We start from the raw sequence: 16823 nt of genomic DNA, 5'->3' as shown, positions 1-16823 counted from the left end.
GCGCAGTTTGTTTCTTTTCACTCTGGTGACATCACCACCTCCAAATGGCGGGAAGGGGCACAAGCTGCCCAGCAGGAAGAGCACAGAGCCAGGTGGCCAGAGCGCGACACCCACTGGCTCGCGCTGCGTCAGGCACATGACACACAATTCAGCACCCTGGGCCCTGTGAGCGGCGCGCTTGGGCCCCAGCCCAGGAGGGCCTGCTGTGCTGCCCACCTGGTGTGTGTGTGTGTGTGTGTGTGTGCGCGCGCGCGCGCGCGCGCAGGGGGTTGGGGGGGGGGGGGCTGGTGGTGGTGCACATCAGCTCCTGCCTCGGTGCACATAATAAAATTTATTCTGCTCATGAATGGCAAAAATTAGTGGGCACACGCCAGGAGGGGAAGACAGCCCAGTGTGGGCAGGAAAAGGGGGGGGGGGGTGTTGGGGTGGGGGGGTGACGCGACACAGTCAGGGTTAAACCTGGGGGGCAGGGGGCTGCATGGGGAGTGTTGGGGGGGGCATAGGGCTGGGACCGGGGTGGGCGCACAGCACCACCCCCCCCCCCCTCCGGGAAGGGGCGGGGGAGGGGTGTCCATGGCAATGGGACCCCAGTTTCCATGGGAACAAGCCCCCCCCCCAGCGGGCAGGGGGCTGGCTGGTGCCTGTGGGTGTCCCCCCCGCCCCCCACGGCCGCCACGCGGAGGTTACCATGGGATCGTACCCGCCCCCCCCCCCCCCCCCGGGCCCCGCTCCCGGCCAATTGGCCTGGTGACGAGGGTTCCGCGGGGTGGGGGTGGGGGGCGGCCGCTCAGCTTTAGCTCCGCCTCCCCCCCCCCCCCCCCAGGCCAGGCTCAGCGCCGCCCGCGTTGCCATGGGGACAAGCGCGGGGCGCAGAAGCCCAGTTCGGAGCCGCCGCCCGGGTTCAGGTGGGGCGCTGCGGGTGTCGTTTCCAACCCCCCCCCCCCCCCCCCCCCCCCGTGCAGGGACCCCCGCCCCCACCGTGGCCATCGACCCCCCCCCCCCCCCCCCCCCCGTACCACAGCCAGGGACCCTCCATGACATCATTTCCCCCCCCCCCCCCCCCCCCGCAAGCTGCCCCCTCAAGCCACAGCCAGGGCTCTCCGACCCCCCCCCCCCCCCCATATCACAGCCAGTGACCGGCCCCCCCCCCCCAACCTTTATATTGCAGGCAGTGCCCCCCCCCCCCACGCCACAGGCAGGCAGGGCCCCCCCCAGAGGGCCCAGACCACACACACACACACACACACACACACACAAAACCCGAAACCTGTCCTGACCCCGCGGATGCTCCTGCAGGGCAACATGTGCCACAGACTCTACCACTCCATGGCACAGGCACAATCCGCCCCCCCGGGCCGCCCTGGTTGTGGGGCTGGGGGGGGGAGACGTGTGATGACCCTGGGAGCAACAGAATTAAGCAACAAACCAATAAACATTTGGTCGGGGGGGGGGGGGGACGACGGTGGGGGGGGGGGGGGGGGAGTGGCTGGGGGACGCTCCAGCCCATCAGGGCCAGAGAGCGGTGCCTTCGTCCCAGAGAGCTGCTTACTGGCAGCTTCTGCCTCGTTTTCCTCCAGGGCCCAAAGGCAGTAACGATGGGGAAGAAAGGGGACCGTGCGGCCAAGGAGAAATTGGCTGGCGTGAGCCTTGACGAGGAAGGAAAGAACGTGGCTAAGAAGCCTGACCAGCATGGTGAAGGTGATGGCCCCCCCCAGGCACGCTGCTCCCTGGCAAGGATGCGCCGCCCACCCGCCGGGCAGGACCATCTAGCCGGCTAAGTTGGGGCAGGGGGGAACTTCTAAAACACCAGGGCCACCAACCCTGGTGCCAGGGCTTTCTAAAAATCAGGCCCAAGACCCACGCACATGCTTCACCTGTGAGCACAGAGGTCATTCCAGCAATGTGAGCCCCACTTTCCCTTCCTCTGGCTGTGGTGTGCTACACCTCTCCGCCAGAGCGCCTGCAGCGTTTCTGTGTGCCGGTGACACACAGCTATGATCCACCCCAGAGCTGGAGGCATGTCCGTGCTAGGGGAAGAGACTCTGCATGTAGTTTGTATGGGTGGAGCAAGGTGCATTGAGCTGCTGTTAGTGCAGAAGGTGCTCTAGGAACGTGGGAGAGTGGCGTTGACTGTGGCCCTGCTTTTCCCACAGAGGAGTATCGGTGCACAGGTGTCCTGGAGCAGGATTTCAATGAACTGTGCTCGCGGGCGGGGTTCACCAAAATCCCCAAGGTCACAGTTAGGCTGCGGTCATCTACCACTAACCTCTTCCCAGCAGGTGAGTGAGTAGTAGGGACCCTACTGAGGCAAAGGCTGGGAGTATGGGGAGGAGCTCTGGAAAGGCTTCTCTTTGCTGAGTGTCAGCTTTGCTGCCCAAAGTGCCCCTTACAGGCCTGGCAGTGTGCCCCATACTGGCCCCTCACAGGCGTGAGGCCCCAGTCCAGCCCCATGTGTTAAAGTTTCCCCTGCCTTGTCGCTGTCTTTGGCCTTGCTGACACATTTCCTGGGCACGGAGCCTGCCAATTAGTCCTTTGCAGCAGCAGAACCCAAAAGAAAAAAGCAGTCCAGTAGCACTTTAAAGATTAACAGAGTAATTTATTAGGTGATGCACTTTCATGGGACAGAGCGATTTCTTCAGATCATAGCCATATCAGACCAGACTCAAGGCACAGAGAAACAAACATAATAATCAAGGTTGACAAATCAGAAAAGAGCCCCTATAATGACCTAAAAAATTCCTGTCCTGGTTCAAAGCACTTCTGCATTAGTCTCCCAGGGGACAACTACGGGCAAAATGTCCCACCTTAGTGCCAAGGAGAGGCCATCAGCCGCCTAGGTGCAAACTGTGGGTGAGGGTTGAGATAAGCACTGCAGGCGGAAAATCAGGCCGCCACATGCACCAAAGCAACATTAGCCTCCTTTTCTGCATGGTGCTGAGCACCCTGCTCCTTGCAGAGAAGTGGATCAGGATGGAGAGGCTGAGAGGGGATGGGGAGGTGTCCAGGCCCAGGGTTTGCTCTCCAGCAGGCTGAAATTGTGCTTCTACGAGAGGAGTGGCGGTGGCACTCAGGAGGGCTTTGGACGGGGTTCTTGTACCAGGAAGGGGCTCCCTCCCATATCACCCTGGGGCCCCGACCCTGCACTGAGGTATTTGCTAGAGTTAAAGGCAGCTGACCTGCACTCCAGGGATACTACTGGGGAAGAGGGTCCCCAGCTGTCTGACTGCAGGCATGCCAGTCCTGTGTTAGCCCCCAGTATGCCAGCAGCCAGGCCCCTGGGTGCTTTATCCCCCCGTGGGCATGTTTGGGCTCTCGGAGGGCTACTGGAGTGTTAGTAAATGTCACCCCTTAAAGCCAAGAAGATGCCATCCTGGCTAGGACACACTGGGCCTTGGCTGCTCTCATAGGTGTTTGTCCATTAGCAACCTGAGTCACATGAGAGCCACCTCTTGCACTCAGTCCATCTTAGCTGGACTGCAGCTGAAGCCCCATTGGCCTCCCAGCTTGCAGCCACAGGAGCCTTTCCTGGCTGGTTGGCAAGGTGGCAAGAGTATCTGCTGAGAACTGGGCTGGAGCCTCACAGGAGTTAGCGTTTTCTTAAGGGCCCAGCTAACTCTTTGCTTCTGGGAGAGGCTCTGCTGTCACTGAAAGAACAAGGCCTTTTCCAGCCTTTGGTGGGGTGGAGAAAAACTGGGAACTGTACCTCCAAGAACTTCAGATGCCAGCAGGCGAAGAAATAGAGCCCTGAACTTCTCAGAGTTTGTCACTTCCTTGCTCATGCAGGCTGAGCTCCCCTGTTCCTCAGCATTAGGTACAGGTGGAGACCAGGTCTGGAGTCGGGGAGCTGGTCACAGTGAAGGCAGGGTGTTGGGACAAGTGCGGCTAAAACAGCTTCTGCCTAGGGCTGCTGTCCGGTTCTGCTGGTGGGGAATGAGAGGTGGAAAGGGCTGGCACTGGCAGCATGTTCCATTTCAGGGGCAGAAAGTGCTAGACAAATAGAGACCGGGCAATAATGCAGCATCCCCAGCCACGGTGAAGGCGGAGTGTAGAGAAGAGGGGCCCATGCAGCTAGAAGGGGATGGTCTCTCCACAGGGGGGGCAGCGTAGGGTGATTGGGGCCTGCATGTCATTTCACCTGGCCCTGTTGAAGTCTCCCACGTCCTTGCTGCACCTGAGTGATGGGTCACCCCCTGCCTGGCAGACGAAAGTGACACTTTGGCTGAGAAGGAGGTCCCAGCCAGCCTCACCACCATCCAGAGCAAGTACGCCTACTTCCAGCCCTGCCTCCAGACTGAGCTGGAACATGATGATCCCAAGAGCACCCGGGAGATCTTCGTGAGAGGTGAGGCAATCAGCGGGGGGTCCCTTCCTCCCAGCATGGTAAAAGAGGAGGGAGAAACTGAGCTGGGGGAGACTGAATCAGCCCAGAGTCCAGCAGTAATTAGCAGGCACTGCCACAACTTCCCCTCCTGGCAAAGTTCTCCTGAAAGTTCAGGTGCACTCTGTCCTCTGGACTACCCTGTTGGCCCCCTCAGCCGTCTCGTAGGTTGGTGAGGCATGATTGCCCTGTACAGAAGCCAGGCTGGCTCTTCCCCAGCCTATTGTGTTCAGCACTGGGTGAATTCACCAGAGCTGGAACCCATTTGCCAGGTACTGCGGGTAGTTATTGGCCCGTAATTGATGTGATTGCCTCCGGAGCCTTTTTTTAAAACCATAGGCTATACAAGAATCCCAACAGCTCTCAGCACTGGTTCAAAGCGACATCCAAACCATCCCGGGGTGTCCACAAAGCTGGGGGAGGCCTCACATTGCACCTGTGTTTCCCTTCTGCAAAACAAATGACACCTGTTTGTCTCTGGCAGGTTGGAAAATGGAAGAGAAAATGCTGGGTGTTCTCAGCAAGTGTCTACCCGCCCTGGCCAACCTGCAGGCGGTTCAGTGAGTGAGGGGCTGGGTGGTGCCAGGTGCTCTGTGGCTGAAAGGGCTCAGAGACCAGCAAGGAAAATACAGCGCAAGCTCAGCTCTCTAACCCCTCAGTATGCAAACCTCCTGCTCATGTGCTTAGCCTCCTCCCAGGGCATTGACTCCTACTGCTCTGTGATCCCCATCCTGCTGTCACCGAGTGGGACTCTTCAGACCTAGAATTAATCTAAGAGCCCTGCTGGTGCTTTAAAAAGAGTATTTTGTGTGGGGCCCCCGGAACACCAGGGCTCAGGTTCTGGGAAACACTTGCACTGGCATTCGGAGGGTGGATGGTGGTGAAGGGGTCAGGAGACTGATGTTGTAGCCTGGCTGTGCCATGGGTTTGCTGTGGGACTTGGGGCAATGCCTCTTCATGCCTCAGTTTCCCCATCTAGGGATGCGAATGCTTCAAGATTTCTCTGGAAGCTGCTACTTAGGCTACCGTGCCTCTCTTCTTTCAGCCTCTGGAAGGTTGGCCTGACGGACCTCTCGCTCCTCTCTCTGATCGCTATCCTGCCAAACTGCCCCAATCTCAAGTAAGTGAGAGCTCAGCTGCAGCACTCGAGGCCCTCAGACGGTACTGGAGGCAGCTGTTTCCACCTTGGTTACTGTCTCAGAAAGGAGGACCACTTGTCCTCTTCTGGTTTAGTGTAATTGTTGTGGAAGCAGCTAGTGAGATGTGACCTGAAGACAAGCCGTGCTTTGCCTGCTTGGTGCCAGAGCAAAGCCGAGCCACCAGCTCCACTGTCCTGCCCAAAGCCCCAGCGGGGTGCCTGCTGCTTACCTCACACCCCTGCTGCCGTTTCAATGGGATGCTGTAATCACTAGGTTCCCTTCCAGGTAGTGATGTAGTGTTTGTCGCTGTTAAACAGCTTCCGTGTTCCACACCAGAGGTGGCTGCATGTCAACAGGCCAAGTGACTTTCCTTTCACCTTGACTAGCATCTGCTCTTCTCTACAGGACACTAACTCTAGAGGGTAATCCGCTGGCTGAGGGGTCCTTCTACAAGCTGATCGGAGAGGAGAGCACGTGAGTTCCTTCCCAGTCAGAGACCTGGGCCTCTGGAGAGTGTGCTCCAGTTAACCGAGGTTGGGGCTGATATGGCATAGGGGAGGAAAGGACGTTTCCAGACCTCTAGAGAGCGTGTTGCTGCATTGTCTTGGGGGCCGGGGTGTGGGACTCTGGGGTGCACCGAGTGGGAGGTCCCAGTCAGCATACCCTCTAATTTTCCATCCAGAGGCAGAATAAATTTTGTTCTGCGCACCAAGGCATGTGCAGATGTGCACCACCAGTACAAACACAGGCGGGGCACTCTGTTGATCAACTGGGTGGCACCTGAATCTCGTGGGAGTGCTCAGTTACAAGGCATGCTGGTTCCAGTGGAGAGGAGGGCTGTGGAGCACTGGCTGAGATGGGATGTTCTGTCTCGGACTCCAGGGGATTATTAGCTCTGCAGCCATCTCCTAAACAAAGACCTCAGCCCCGGGCCCATTTGCAAGGGGCCCATGCAGCATCCGCCTGTTACCGTCCCTTGCCCCAGGCAGAGCCTGGCTGGGCTCACTCCTGCCTATGTCAAGGTAGGGCACTGGCAAGTCCCTCCCCACCCCCGGGTGTGTTTTTCCCTTCCGGAGAGCGGGATAGTCTGATGGGACCCGACCACAAACTGACATCCTCTCCCCGCATGGCCCTGCAGCCTGGCTCACGTGTCGCTGAGAAACAACAGCATCGGCGATGCCCAAGCCAGACGGATCGGCCAAGCCCTCTCCACCCTGAGGTCCTGCAACAACAGCCTGGTCTCGCTGACCCTCAGCTTCAACCACATCTCAGACCTGGGGGCCGGCTACATCGCGGAGGTGAGAGGCGGGGGCGGGAGCGTGACCGGGAGGGGGAGGAACTGCCAAAGATCGTTGGAGGGGGACAGCTCTTGGGCCTTCTGCCTGGAGGGGGGCACCTGTGATGGGGCACAGGGGCCAAGTGGTTAAAGCACCAGCTGGGTTTGAAGCCTTGCCCTGCCACTTACTTATTTTTTACGCCAGAGATGGACCTGTGCAGGCTGGAGCTTTGTGTGCTCTCCTGCCAGGCCAGGCCAGGGGGATCCAGGGTGTGTCCCTCGGTGGGAGGAGCTGCTGACGGAAGGCCCAGCCCGCTGGCGGAGTCAGTCCAGGGCTCGCCCTGCTCCCAGCTGACCGTATTTTCCTTTCCTTGCACGTCTGCCTGTGGCCGCTCCCTGCCGGGTCCGAGCAGGGCTTGCGGTTGAATCGCTCTCTGCTGTCCTTGTCTTTGGCGCACAATCACATCGGAGACCCCGGGGCGCTCAAGCTGGCAGAGGTGGGCCCAGGACAAGGCCTTCGCTGTGTAGCCCAGGGAGTGGAGGAGCCCTGTTAAGAGCGTCTTCGCCCAGCAGTGGCTCCCTCCTCCCCTTTGTAGCAGCTGGGGGCGAAGGGCTTGACACAGGACTGCGATGGGGCTCTGGGCACTCTCACTGAAGGGAGAAGGGAGGTGGCTTGCTAGCTAACCAGCTGTGCTCCCAGCCCGCACAAGGCATTTGCGTTGAATGCGTGAGACAGTTTGAAGCAGTGGAAGCCCCAGTGTCTGCCCACCAGGCTCCCTCGGCACAGTGCCTCCGGCCGTCTGGCCTCCCAGCTTGCCCCTGGGCCTGAGGCCACGAGCCGAATTGCCCACGTGAAACTCTTCTGCAGCCCTCCCCCAAGAGTGGAAGTGCTGCTCCTCCCTGTCCCCAGCGCCAAAGCTGGCCAGACGTGACTTGCACCAGGCTTTGAGCCTGCAGTGGCACCATCCAGGGCTGAGCCCACTGCCGTACGCTGCTCTGCTCGGTCGTGGTTCCCAGCCACTGCCGAAAGAGACCGCTCCGCTCCCCAGGACACACCAGCACAGCCCCTGGAGAGAGCAGGCCCCGAGGGACCCGATCCTGAGCACCTCTCTGGCTCAGGCTATGGTAACATCGTTGGGTCACAGAAGTGCCAGGGATCGAAGTGGTGCCGAGACCCCATGCTGCCCCCTCTGTGGAGTGTGTGCATGGGGCGGGGGGCGGGATATGCTACTGTGACCCAGAGAGATGCAGCAACACTGACTGCCCCTGCCTGGTGCTAGGTCCTGGGGCCTTTTGCTTTGACTCACACCGAAGTGGTGGAGCGGAGACGACTTCTGCTGGAGAAAGAGTTGCAGGAACGGTCCCGTTCGGTAAGGTTCCACCAGGCCACACGCCGATTGGAGGGCGACGGTGCACAGCCGCTCAAGGGTGTTGTGGGCGTTAGCACCTGACCTCTTTTCTGCAGGGCCAGGCCAAGCTTCCTGATAAACTCTTGAGTGCCACAGAACCAGGGCACCAAGGGTAACAGATTTACCCTGGTGTGGGCCGTGTCCCTGCTACCTTCTGAGAGTATAACAGCCTACTACTGCTACCACATAGTGGCACCATTCTTTTAGTTCACACTGTAGATCTGAGAGGCCCCGCTTCTAAGCCGATTGGCGATCCGCGCTGGTAATTGTTTGGCTTAGCTTGAGGAGGGTTCGAAGGTAGCGAAAGTAGAGCTGGCATTGCTGTCTGGCTCTCCAGATTAAAATCCCTCTGCCTGTGTTCCAGCCTCTGAGACATGCAGATGTCAAAAGCATCGAGCGTCCCTCCAGCCTCATCAGCAATACCACCATTGACAAGCTGCAGGCAGCCAAGCAGAGCAAGACCACGTCCAAGAAAAAGGTGAGGGCTGCGGACAGGACCGAGCCTGGCCGCTTCTACCCAGCCCTTCGCAGGAACTCAGAGCCAGGTTTGTCCAACCTACCTGGCACACATCCTCCTCCTTGCAAGGGCTGAGGGATCCCAGCATCTGAGCCTTGCTTTGAAGAGGAGAGGGGTGTGGCCTCAGGACTTCTGGCTTTTCATTTCATTTCTGAAGGGGTAGTGAGAGTTTGTGGCCAGAGCAGAGAAGTGGGGGGTCAGGACTCCTGGGTTCTTTTCCCAGCTCTGTCACCAGGTTCACTTGGCAACGTTGGTCTTCCCTGTCCCTCCGTCTGTCAGACAAGGGTTGGACACTGGCAATGGGGTAGGGCCAAAGTCAAGCCTGGAGAGGAGTTTGCAAACAGCCACAGGTATTGAACTGGCCAGTCCTTCAGGCCGATGCTGTTCCTTACAGGAGCTTTTGAAAAAAGAGGAAAAAGCTCAGGGAGGCGCAGCAGGTGCCGGGGGGGTCACAGGTGGCCCAGCCTTGGCACCAGCAAAGAAGGAGGATCCTAAACAAGCCAAGAAATGTGAGTAGAAATGCCAACCTCCCCTCACCCCACCTCCTGAAGGAGAGCGCATGCCAAGGAATGAGAGGCACTGCCTCCTGCCAGTTCTCTCTCACCTTGAGCTGGGCACCTGGCTAGCGGTGTGTGCTGCCCTCTAGAAAACCAAAACCCAAGGAGCCCTGTGGCATCTTAAAGACTAACCCATTTACTTGGGCACAAGCTTTCAGGGGCTGGGGCTCACTTCAACAAGAATGATTAAAGGTCTAGAGAACATGGGCTGTGAGGGACAAAACAGAACTGGGCTTGTTTAGTTCAGAAAAGAGAAAACTCAGAGGGGACATGACAGCGGTTTACAAGTACCTCAAAGAGCTTTACAAGGGGGAGGGAGGAAGATTCTTCTCCTTGGCCTCTGAGGATAGAACAAGGAGCAATGGGCTTAAACTGCAAGGGAGGTTTAGGTTGGACATTAGGGAAAAAGTTCCTAACTGTCAGGGTGGTCAAACACTGGAATAAATTGCCTGGGGAGGTTGTGGGATTTCCATCCCTGGAGATATTTAAGAGCAGGTTAGATAGATGTCTACCAGGGATGGTCTGGATGGTGCTTGGTCCTGCCATGAGGGCAGGGGACTGGACCCAATGACCTCTCCAGGTCCCTTCCAGTGCTAGTGTTGTGTGATTCTATGATTCGTCTATTCAGACCTAGTTGGATCGTGTCGAGGTTGCATGTGAATTCCATCTCTGCCCCCAGCTAAAGCTTCTCCTCCAGCATGTCAGCAAGGAGGTACAAGCCACCCTGGCAGCTGCTCCCTCGCTCTCGCAGGCCGTGGGTGGTGGGCTGGTCCTTGCTTAGACACCCCCAACCACACCCCACCACAGAAACACTAGCCCGGGAACCAATCCCTGCACCCAACCCTGCTGCCAGCTCTGTCTGCACAGGGACCTTAGTGATACCATCTCAGCAGCCACACGCTCAAGGGCTCCTGCACCTGCATCTCTCCTGTGAGAGATGCCATCCTGCGCCAGCCACGCCCTCTGCCATGTACACTGACCACCCAGACATGCTACACAATAGAATAAATGGGCATGAATCAGACCCCAGGAGCAGTAATGTACAAAACCCAGTGGAAGAGCACGTCACCCTCCCTGGGCAGGTGGTGACAGACGCTAGTTGCCACACTTGGCACGATCACGCTGGGGCTGACGAGAGACCGGGAGTGGTGAGCTCAGGATAAAATCTAATTCCCCCCCTTTAGGAATTCACACCATCTCTTCAGGTGTTGGGAGCAGGCCATGTCCCCCTCCCCCTGACTGAACAGCTGTCGTTAGCATTGGTCCTCCACTCCCATCTGTGCAGGTGGAAATAGCCCCTGCCTAATGCAAGTGGGCTCCAGCCCACGGCAGCTTCTGCCCTAATCAAACTGTTGGGCTTAAGGTGCCACAGGCCCCCTTGCTGGTTCAGCTGGAGCATACTCAGCAGCTCCCTGCTGAACTTTCCTTCCCCTAGTGGTTTCCACCCCGGAGCAAAAAGTTGTTCGAGGGAAAGGAACCAAGCCGGGCAGCCGGGAGAAGCGCAGCCTGCTGCCGGAGCAGGAGGTGAGGGAGCCCTGGCCAGCCGGGGGACGTGGCTTGCAGTCCGCTGCAGCACATCCCTGCTCAGGGTGGGCACTCATCACACAGCAGCAAGAGCCAGAGTGGAGGTTCTGCTGACGTACAGGGCTAGAGGCTGTTACAGCCCATTGTGGGGAGGCTCCAGAGTGGCTGTGCCCCACGTGAACAGCGGCCCCGTCCCACTCCACAGGCGGCCAATTTGCTTGTCAAGTGCTGTGGGACTGAGACATGGAACCAGCAGCTCAGCAGATGCTGGGGATTTTCAAAGGGGCTTGGAGGAGTAAGGAACCCGCTGCCCAGGGAAAAGCAATGGGATCCCTGCTCCTAACTCCCCTGGGCACTAGGCGATTCCAGCCAGTGTCCCAATTCCTCCCTGGGTGGAATGTAGGGGCTGCCTGCAGACCTGCTCTCTGTACCCAGGTTCTGGAGCCTACGGAGATTGTGAACCCACTGCTGGAACAGGCTGAGCACCGGGATGGGAAGGTCTTTCTGCCAGGCAACCGCGTGCTCATCAACTTAAACCTCAGCTGTATGTAAACCGCATGCCATCTCACCTAACAGGGCAGGCGCACCGCCTCCCTCCCCCGGGGCCGTGGCCAGCAAGCCAGGCTGAGAGCTGCGCCAATGGGGTGCACAGACTGCTGCTGTGTTCTGCAGCCTCAGTCAGGCTGGAGCAGGGCCAGCAGCCCCTGGGCTTGGGCTAGGACCAGCCCACAAGCCTGTTCTCCACATCACTCCACACAGCCCAGCCTGGGAGCTCCCCCTCCTGCCGTGTGCCTCCTGGGCTCGCTCTGGGACCATATCCCCAGCAGTGGCAGGAGACACTCATGCAGCCTGAGCGGTTGAAGGGACTGATCCTCTGCCTCCCAGCCACTGTGCCAGTGTCTTCCAAGGGTGCCGGTCCTGCCTGAGATCTCCAGGGCAAAGCCCATCCTGGGCCCCAGCTGAGAGAGGGTTTAAACCAACCACTGATCCACATCTGTCCCTCCCTGCCCCCCCAGGGAACCAGATCACAGAGCAGGGCCTGAAAGCCTTCCTGGCAGCTATGGAGAGCCAGCAGCAGGCCGGCAAGGCCACGGCAGGGGTCAAGGGTCAGATGGGCCTGCTGCGGCTGTCTCTGGGGGTGAGTACCACATTCCAGCACGGGGGCTGGGGGTGAGCTATGCCCCCTTGCTCTGGGCAGGGCTCACAGCATTGCCCTCTCTGCACCCCCAACCCCCTCCGCCTTCTCAGAAGAACCGCTTCCCCGCTGAGAGCAAGACCTTCGCCAAGCTGCAGGAGCTGATGCTGCCGCGCAACCCCATCCTCAGGCAGCAGCAGCCCAAGGTGTCGGATGACGAGCTGGTGGCACCCAGCTAGGGGGCTGGACATGGCTGCTCCCTCCCGTGCCAGTCTGGAGGCCCTGGAGCACACTGGCTGAATGCTGCCCAGGCAGGACCTGGCCTCGAGGGGGCCCAGGCAGCCCCTTCCCCCTTGTGCAGGATTCCTGGCCCACACCAGCTGGTAACCCTGCCAGACCACTGCTCAATAGCTTTGATAAAGCCAGCTCTGGGGTGGAGCATTCACTCTCTTCAGGCTCTTTTCCCAGGGCCAGCTGGGCATTGCCAGGACCTAAGGGGGAGCAGGCCGGGCCCCCTTGCTCACTCAGGAGGGATTATGCAGTGGGGCAGGAGGAAACTCCGAGGGAAGGTCCTGGAGTCCTCCCAGGCAGAGGCCTTGAGCCCGTAAGTGAACGATCCCAGGCTGGCTGGAGCACTGTGCTGCCCTGTGGACGCTGACTAAGTCGCCTGTCCCACGTTCTCAGCCTGAGGGAGAAGGGGGAGGACACAGGGTGGTGCCCATGGGAGGGCAGCGGCTCCCAATGCCCAAGGGCCGGTCCTCACTTGCACAGCTGCCACTAGGGGTGGGTGCTGTCAGTGACGCGCCTCCCCGCCATGCGCTGGGTGCACAGCGACAGGTCAGCCCCCCGCCAGGGAACCAAGCCCATAGAGTTGTCAGCCAGCCCTGACACAGCCCCATGGGAGGATGGGGAGAACTGGGGTTACCTGCTCCTGCAGGGTGGGGGGCTCCTCTTCCCACACCCGCCTCTCTGCTCCCCCATGACATACATACACCTGCAGCAGCACATGGAGAGCAGCTCCTAGTGCTAGGGAAAGCACCCAGCCCCCCGCCCACTGCACATGCCTCTGGCTGGCAGGATGAGGAGGGTTGGCAACAAAGGACCCCGTCCCCCCGCTGCAGCAGGTCTGGGCGGCCCCACCCCGCAGCGAAGGACCACACGCCAGCCAGGGAAGAATATTTCACTTTTCTTTAAAAAAAAATCTTTACCATTAAAGGGAAGAAAATAAAACCGATTATACGGCCTGGAATAGCCAACAGCCAGCCCTCCAGCTAGTTATATACACGGGTGGGACTGGGCCGGGGGCCAGGACGTCTGACAACGCAGCAGCAGCCTGAGACAAGCCAAAAGCTGATTGGGAAGTGGGCAGGGTCTCTCCCGGCTCCTCCCTCCAGCCACGGCAGCTGATGGGAGCCTGGCTGTGCTCAGGTCCCTGGGGTGAAGCCAGGGGCCAGGCTCTGCTCACCACGGAGCCTCCGGCTGGTTGATTGTCTCCAAGCACACAGGGATTTTTCTGTGGCCACCTTGTGTCCCGTTTTCCCAGCCCGTGGCCCACCCTGGGGACCCAGCCGGCTCCGGGCGCCACATGCGTTTGCCAGGCAGCCTCCACCTGAAGGAGGGAGCAGCAGTTTTGGTGAGTGGGAGCAAGGAGAAGAGACGGCTAATGCCCACAGCATGTGCTCCCCCCAGGGGAGCCCCAGCCAGATGGCCACAGGGACCCCTAGTGGTCTGAGGAGTGGGCGGCTTGGACTCTCCTTTGCCCGGGCAGGGCAGGGCAGGGCAGGGCAGCAGGATAGTGGTATTGGCCATGGCAGGGCAGGGCACACAGTCCGGTTATTTACAAGAACCCAATGCACATACATACATATTTATATCTGGGCAGCAGAGGGTGGTGGCTGGGCCCCACCGCGGGAGAGACACACAAAGTGCATTCAACAGACTATACTCCAGCTCGCGTGTACAGGATGGCTCATCCGGGGGGGCCCAACCTGCCAGCGGCAGGTGGCATGCGGGGTGGCGGGCACTGGCTCTCCGAGCAAAGGGGCACCCAGCCCCATGGCGAGAAGGAGACACACTGATGAGCCGAACCTAACATGCTGCTCTGAGTCCAGCTGCAGCCCCCACGGGTCCGTTTCAGCATTCGGGCTGTCCGGCCTCCCAAGGGATTCGCTGCTGGTCGGGGGAGTACTGGGCGGGCCTGGCGGCTTCGGCTTCCCAGCCCTCCTGGGGGAGCTCTGCCCCCTGGCAGGACAGCAGGGCAGGGGCGTTCCTTAGCAAGGGCTCCGGAGCCTGGAAGAGATGCAGAGCAGCAGGGCTGAGAGGGAAGGCAGCAAAGGTCCAGGCCACCAACCCATTCCCTGGCACCTGCTGGGTCAGCGGTAGCGTCCCTGGGCTACTGCTGGGGAAACTGAGGCACTGAGGCGGAGAAAGGGATCTGGTGAAGAGGTGCGTACGGGACCAGGTCGCCCTGCAGCCGGCTGGGGGAGAGGGGTGGCTCCAGGCTGGGGCAAGGGGAGGCAGGACTGCAGAGGCCAGGGGGCAGCAAGGGGCAGTCCAAGGGCTTTAGCAGCAGGGTGTGTCCAGCAAGGCTCATGAAGCAACATCCCTTCCACTCACCGGGCTTGCCAGCTGCTGGGGCCCGCAGCCTCGCCGGGCAGGGGAGGGACAGTGGTCAGCGGCGAAGGCAGGGGGGCACTCTGGCCATGGCCCCATCTCCAGCGTGGTGACCCCCACCGGGGTGGTCTCAGCTGACGAGCCTCTTCCCAGTGACCGCAGCAACTCGCGATGGGCTCGCTCCACGTCCTGGAGCCGCGTGGGGGGAGAGCAGATGGGAACATCGGTGTCAGACAGGGAGACCTCTGCACATCCCAGCCACGCGCCAGCCCCGGCTCACTCCCCCACCCCCCTGCAGGCTTCTCGGCTGGCCCCTGCCCCAGCCCCTGGCACTGCTGGCTAAGTGCCCTGGGAGCTGTGTAATAGGGCTTGGGGCCCTTGCCAGTCCGGGTGCCAGCGGGGCGAGACCCACCTGGATCTTATTCCCAGCCCTGCAGCACCAGCTGCAGCTCCTCCCCTGGCTCCCGCTGCCTGACAGAGCCAGTCCTGGCTCCTCCCCACTCACCTTTAGCCGAGTCAGTTTCAGCGTGAGCTGTTCTATTGTCTGGAAAATCATCTTCACATCTTGGATTGCCAGGCTGGGGGCGGGGGGCAGGGCTCCATCCAGGCTGCCAGGGTGCTGGGTGCCGGCCTGGCCGTGCTGCTGGGAGCTGGGGGTGGGCTGCAGCGGGCTTGGGGGTGGCTCTGGGGCTCGGGGCTCGGTGGAGGACTCTACAGGGCCGGCCGGCATGCTGACGTAGAAGTAATTCCCTGGGCAGAAAAGCCAGTTGGCCCATGAGGCTGGTGCCGGGGACAACCTGGCTCACCAAAGAAACCTCCAGGATTCAAAGTCCCCTTCCGTCACTGGGCTGGGTTGGGCACTGAGCCTGCCCTGCTGGCCCTGTAGGGGTCAGTCCCTAGGGTGAAGTTTTCAAAAACCCCAACTCCCGAGTTCAAAACACCGGGAGGCAGATAGGGCGCTGGACAGGAACAGGGAAGTGTGCCATGAACCTGCTGTGAGACCCCAGGGTGAGTCACCCCATGGCCACGTGCCTCAGTTTCCCCACCTGCCAGTCAGGGATAACGAGAGCGGCCTCCTGGGGAAGCGGTTGGAGATGGGGGCATGAAACACGCAGGGAAGGAAGGTCAGCATCACTGATTCAGGCAATTGGTTATGCAGGACTTTAACCAGCCCTGAGCCAGGTGTGTCTGAAAACTCCACTCTCTGCCGAGTGCCTGGAAGGGGCACCCTACCCACCCCCAGCAGGTACCACCCAGCTGTCAGCTCTCCACACCCCGGGTGAAAAATGTGGCCAGGATTCAGGTGGCCAAGCGGCTCCCTTTCCCAGGGCCGCACCTGGACAAGTTCACAGAGTCCCAGGCCAGACAGGACCACCGTGACCAGCCGGCCTGACCTCCTCCCTAGTCCAGGCCAGAGACTGGCCCCACCATAAGGCACTGTTCAAAAAGATCTGTTCTACCTCTAACCCTGGTTTTAAAATGGCCAGTGACAGAGAAGCCGCCACCACCCTCGGTCACTTGCTCTCCCCGTTAATGATTTGCGCCTTGTTTCCAGTCAACGTGTCTAGCTTCAGCTTCCAGCCACTGGCGCGTGCCAGCCCCAGGAGCCCAAGAGCAAATCTATGTCCCCCATGGAGGTTCCTGCAGACTACGATCAAGTCTTCCCTGAACCGTCCCTTTGTTCAGCGAGCCAGAGCCGCGTCCTGGACTAGAGTCCAGAGCTGAGATCTGAGCCCTGTGGGACCCCTCTGGGCACAGCGCCACCCTGAGGCAACCCCTTGGCTACCCTCGGAGACCTGGCAGCCCATTTCCAACCTGGGGTCGCTGAGCATTGCCCTAGCTTTTAAATCCAACTGTTGCACGCGACCAAGTCAAACGCCATCCAAGTTGAAATCTAGTACAGGTTGAACCTCTCTAATCCGAACTCTCTTGGCCGGCAACATCTGTAATCCAGCCTGATTTTAGTTAGCTGCACGACCGCTCATCGAGGGGCAGCCGAGTTTCCCGCGTTTGTTTCCAGCCCCCAGTCCTGGCTCTCAGTGTTCTGTGCTGTTATTTGGCTCTAATTTACCCCAAAATGTCTTCTGAGAGCCCAGTCAGCCGTGGCAGTGCTGGGAATGTCCCAGATGACACTGACCTCCCGGGGTCTGCCAGTGCTCAGGGCTCTGAACCTCCCCAGCGCAGCCACCCCCTGGGCAGAGGCTGAGGCAAACGCCTGCCCACGGCTGGGGTCAGAACCCGCTGGAGGCACATGCAGTGGGCAAGTGGGTGAAGG

The 16823-nt window shown here is 59.9% G+C and overlaps 2 protein-coding genes across 5 annotated transcripts in view; one reads left to right on the top strand and one right to left on the bottom strand.

The window, feature by feature from the left end:
- Nucleotides 1–856: 856 nt before the first annotated feature.
- On the top strand, nucleotides 857–12373 carry LRRC71 (leucine rich repeat containing 71). Of its 3 annotated transcripts, XM_074980550.1 has the most exons (16): nucleotides 857–905; nucleotides 1578–1698; nucleotides 2154–2279; nucleotides 4202–4342; nucleotides 4863–4938; nucleotides 5424–5498; nucleotides 5923–5991; nucleotides 6656–6815; nucleotides 7207–7290; nucleotides 8074–8163; nucleotides 8567–8680; nucleotides 9114–9228; nucleotides 10712–10800; nucleotides 11236–11344; nucleotides 11817–11938; nucleotides 12049–12373. In XM_074980550.1, exons 2-16 carry the CDS (start codon nucleotides 1596–1598, stop codon nucleotides 12172–12174), a joined length of 1599 nt encoding a protein of 532 aa, XP_074836651.1. In that variant the 5' UTR covers nucleotides 857–905; nucleotides 1578–1595; the 3' UTR covers nucleotides 12175–12373. The 3 variants fall into 3 exon arrangements, with proteins under 3 accessions (XP_074836651.1, XP_074836652.1, XP_074836653.1); XM_074980551.1 differs by lacking the exons at nucleotides 7207–7290; nucleotides 8074–8163; XM_074980552.1 differs by lacking the exons at nucleotides 10712–10800; nucleotides 11236–11344.
- Nucleotides 12374–13108: 735 nt separating this feature from the next.
- The window catches only part of ARHGEF11 (Rho guanine nucleotide exchange factor 11), an 81794-nt gene continuing 78079 nt past the window's right edge, over nucleotides 13109–16823 (bottom strand). For both annotated transcript variants that reach the window (XM_074980548.1, XM_074980549.1), the window contains 3 exons: nucleotides 15054–15298; nucleotides 14552–14737; nucleotides 13109–14224 (listed from right to left, as the gene is read on the bottom strand). In XM_074980548.1, the coding sequence (XP_074836649.1) occupies nucleotides 14069–14224; nucleotides 14552–14737; nucleotides 15054–15298 (587 nt within the window). In that variant the 3' untranslated portion in view covers nucleotides 13109–14068. The remainder of the gene's footprint in view (nucleotides 14225–14551; nucleotides 14738–15053; nucleotides 15299–16823) is intronic.

The sequence above is a fragment of the Carettochelys insculpta genome, chromosome 30 (genome assembly GCF_033958435.1).
Source record: "Carettochelys insculpta isolate YL-2023 chromosome 30, ASM3395843v1, whole genome shotgun sequence".
NCBI lineage: Eukaryota > Metazoa > Chordata > Testudines > Carettochelyidae > Carettochelys > Carettochelys insculpta.
This window is presented reverse-complemented; position numbering and strand designations above follow the sequence as displayed.

Excerpts from the sequence above, each read along its gene's own strand:
- LRRC71 (XM_074980550.1), top strand. The coding sequence starts at position 1,596 with ATGGGGAAGAAAGGGGACCGTGCGGCCAAGGAGAAATTGGCTGGCGTG. Across the intron at positions 4,343-4,862 it reads CCGGGAGATCTTCGTGAGAG|GTTGGAAAATGGAAGAGAAA; the intron begins GTGAGGCAATCA and ends TGTCTCTGGCAG. Across the intron at positions 6,816-7,206 it reads GGGCCGGCTACATCGCGGAG|GGCTTGCGGTTGAATCGCTC; the intron begins GTGAGAGGCGGG and ends GGGTCCGAGCAG.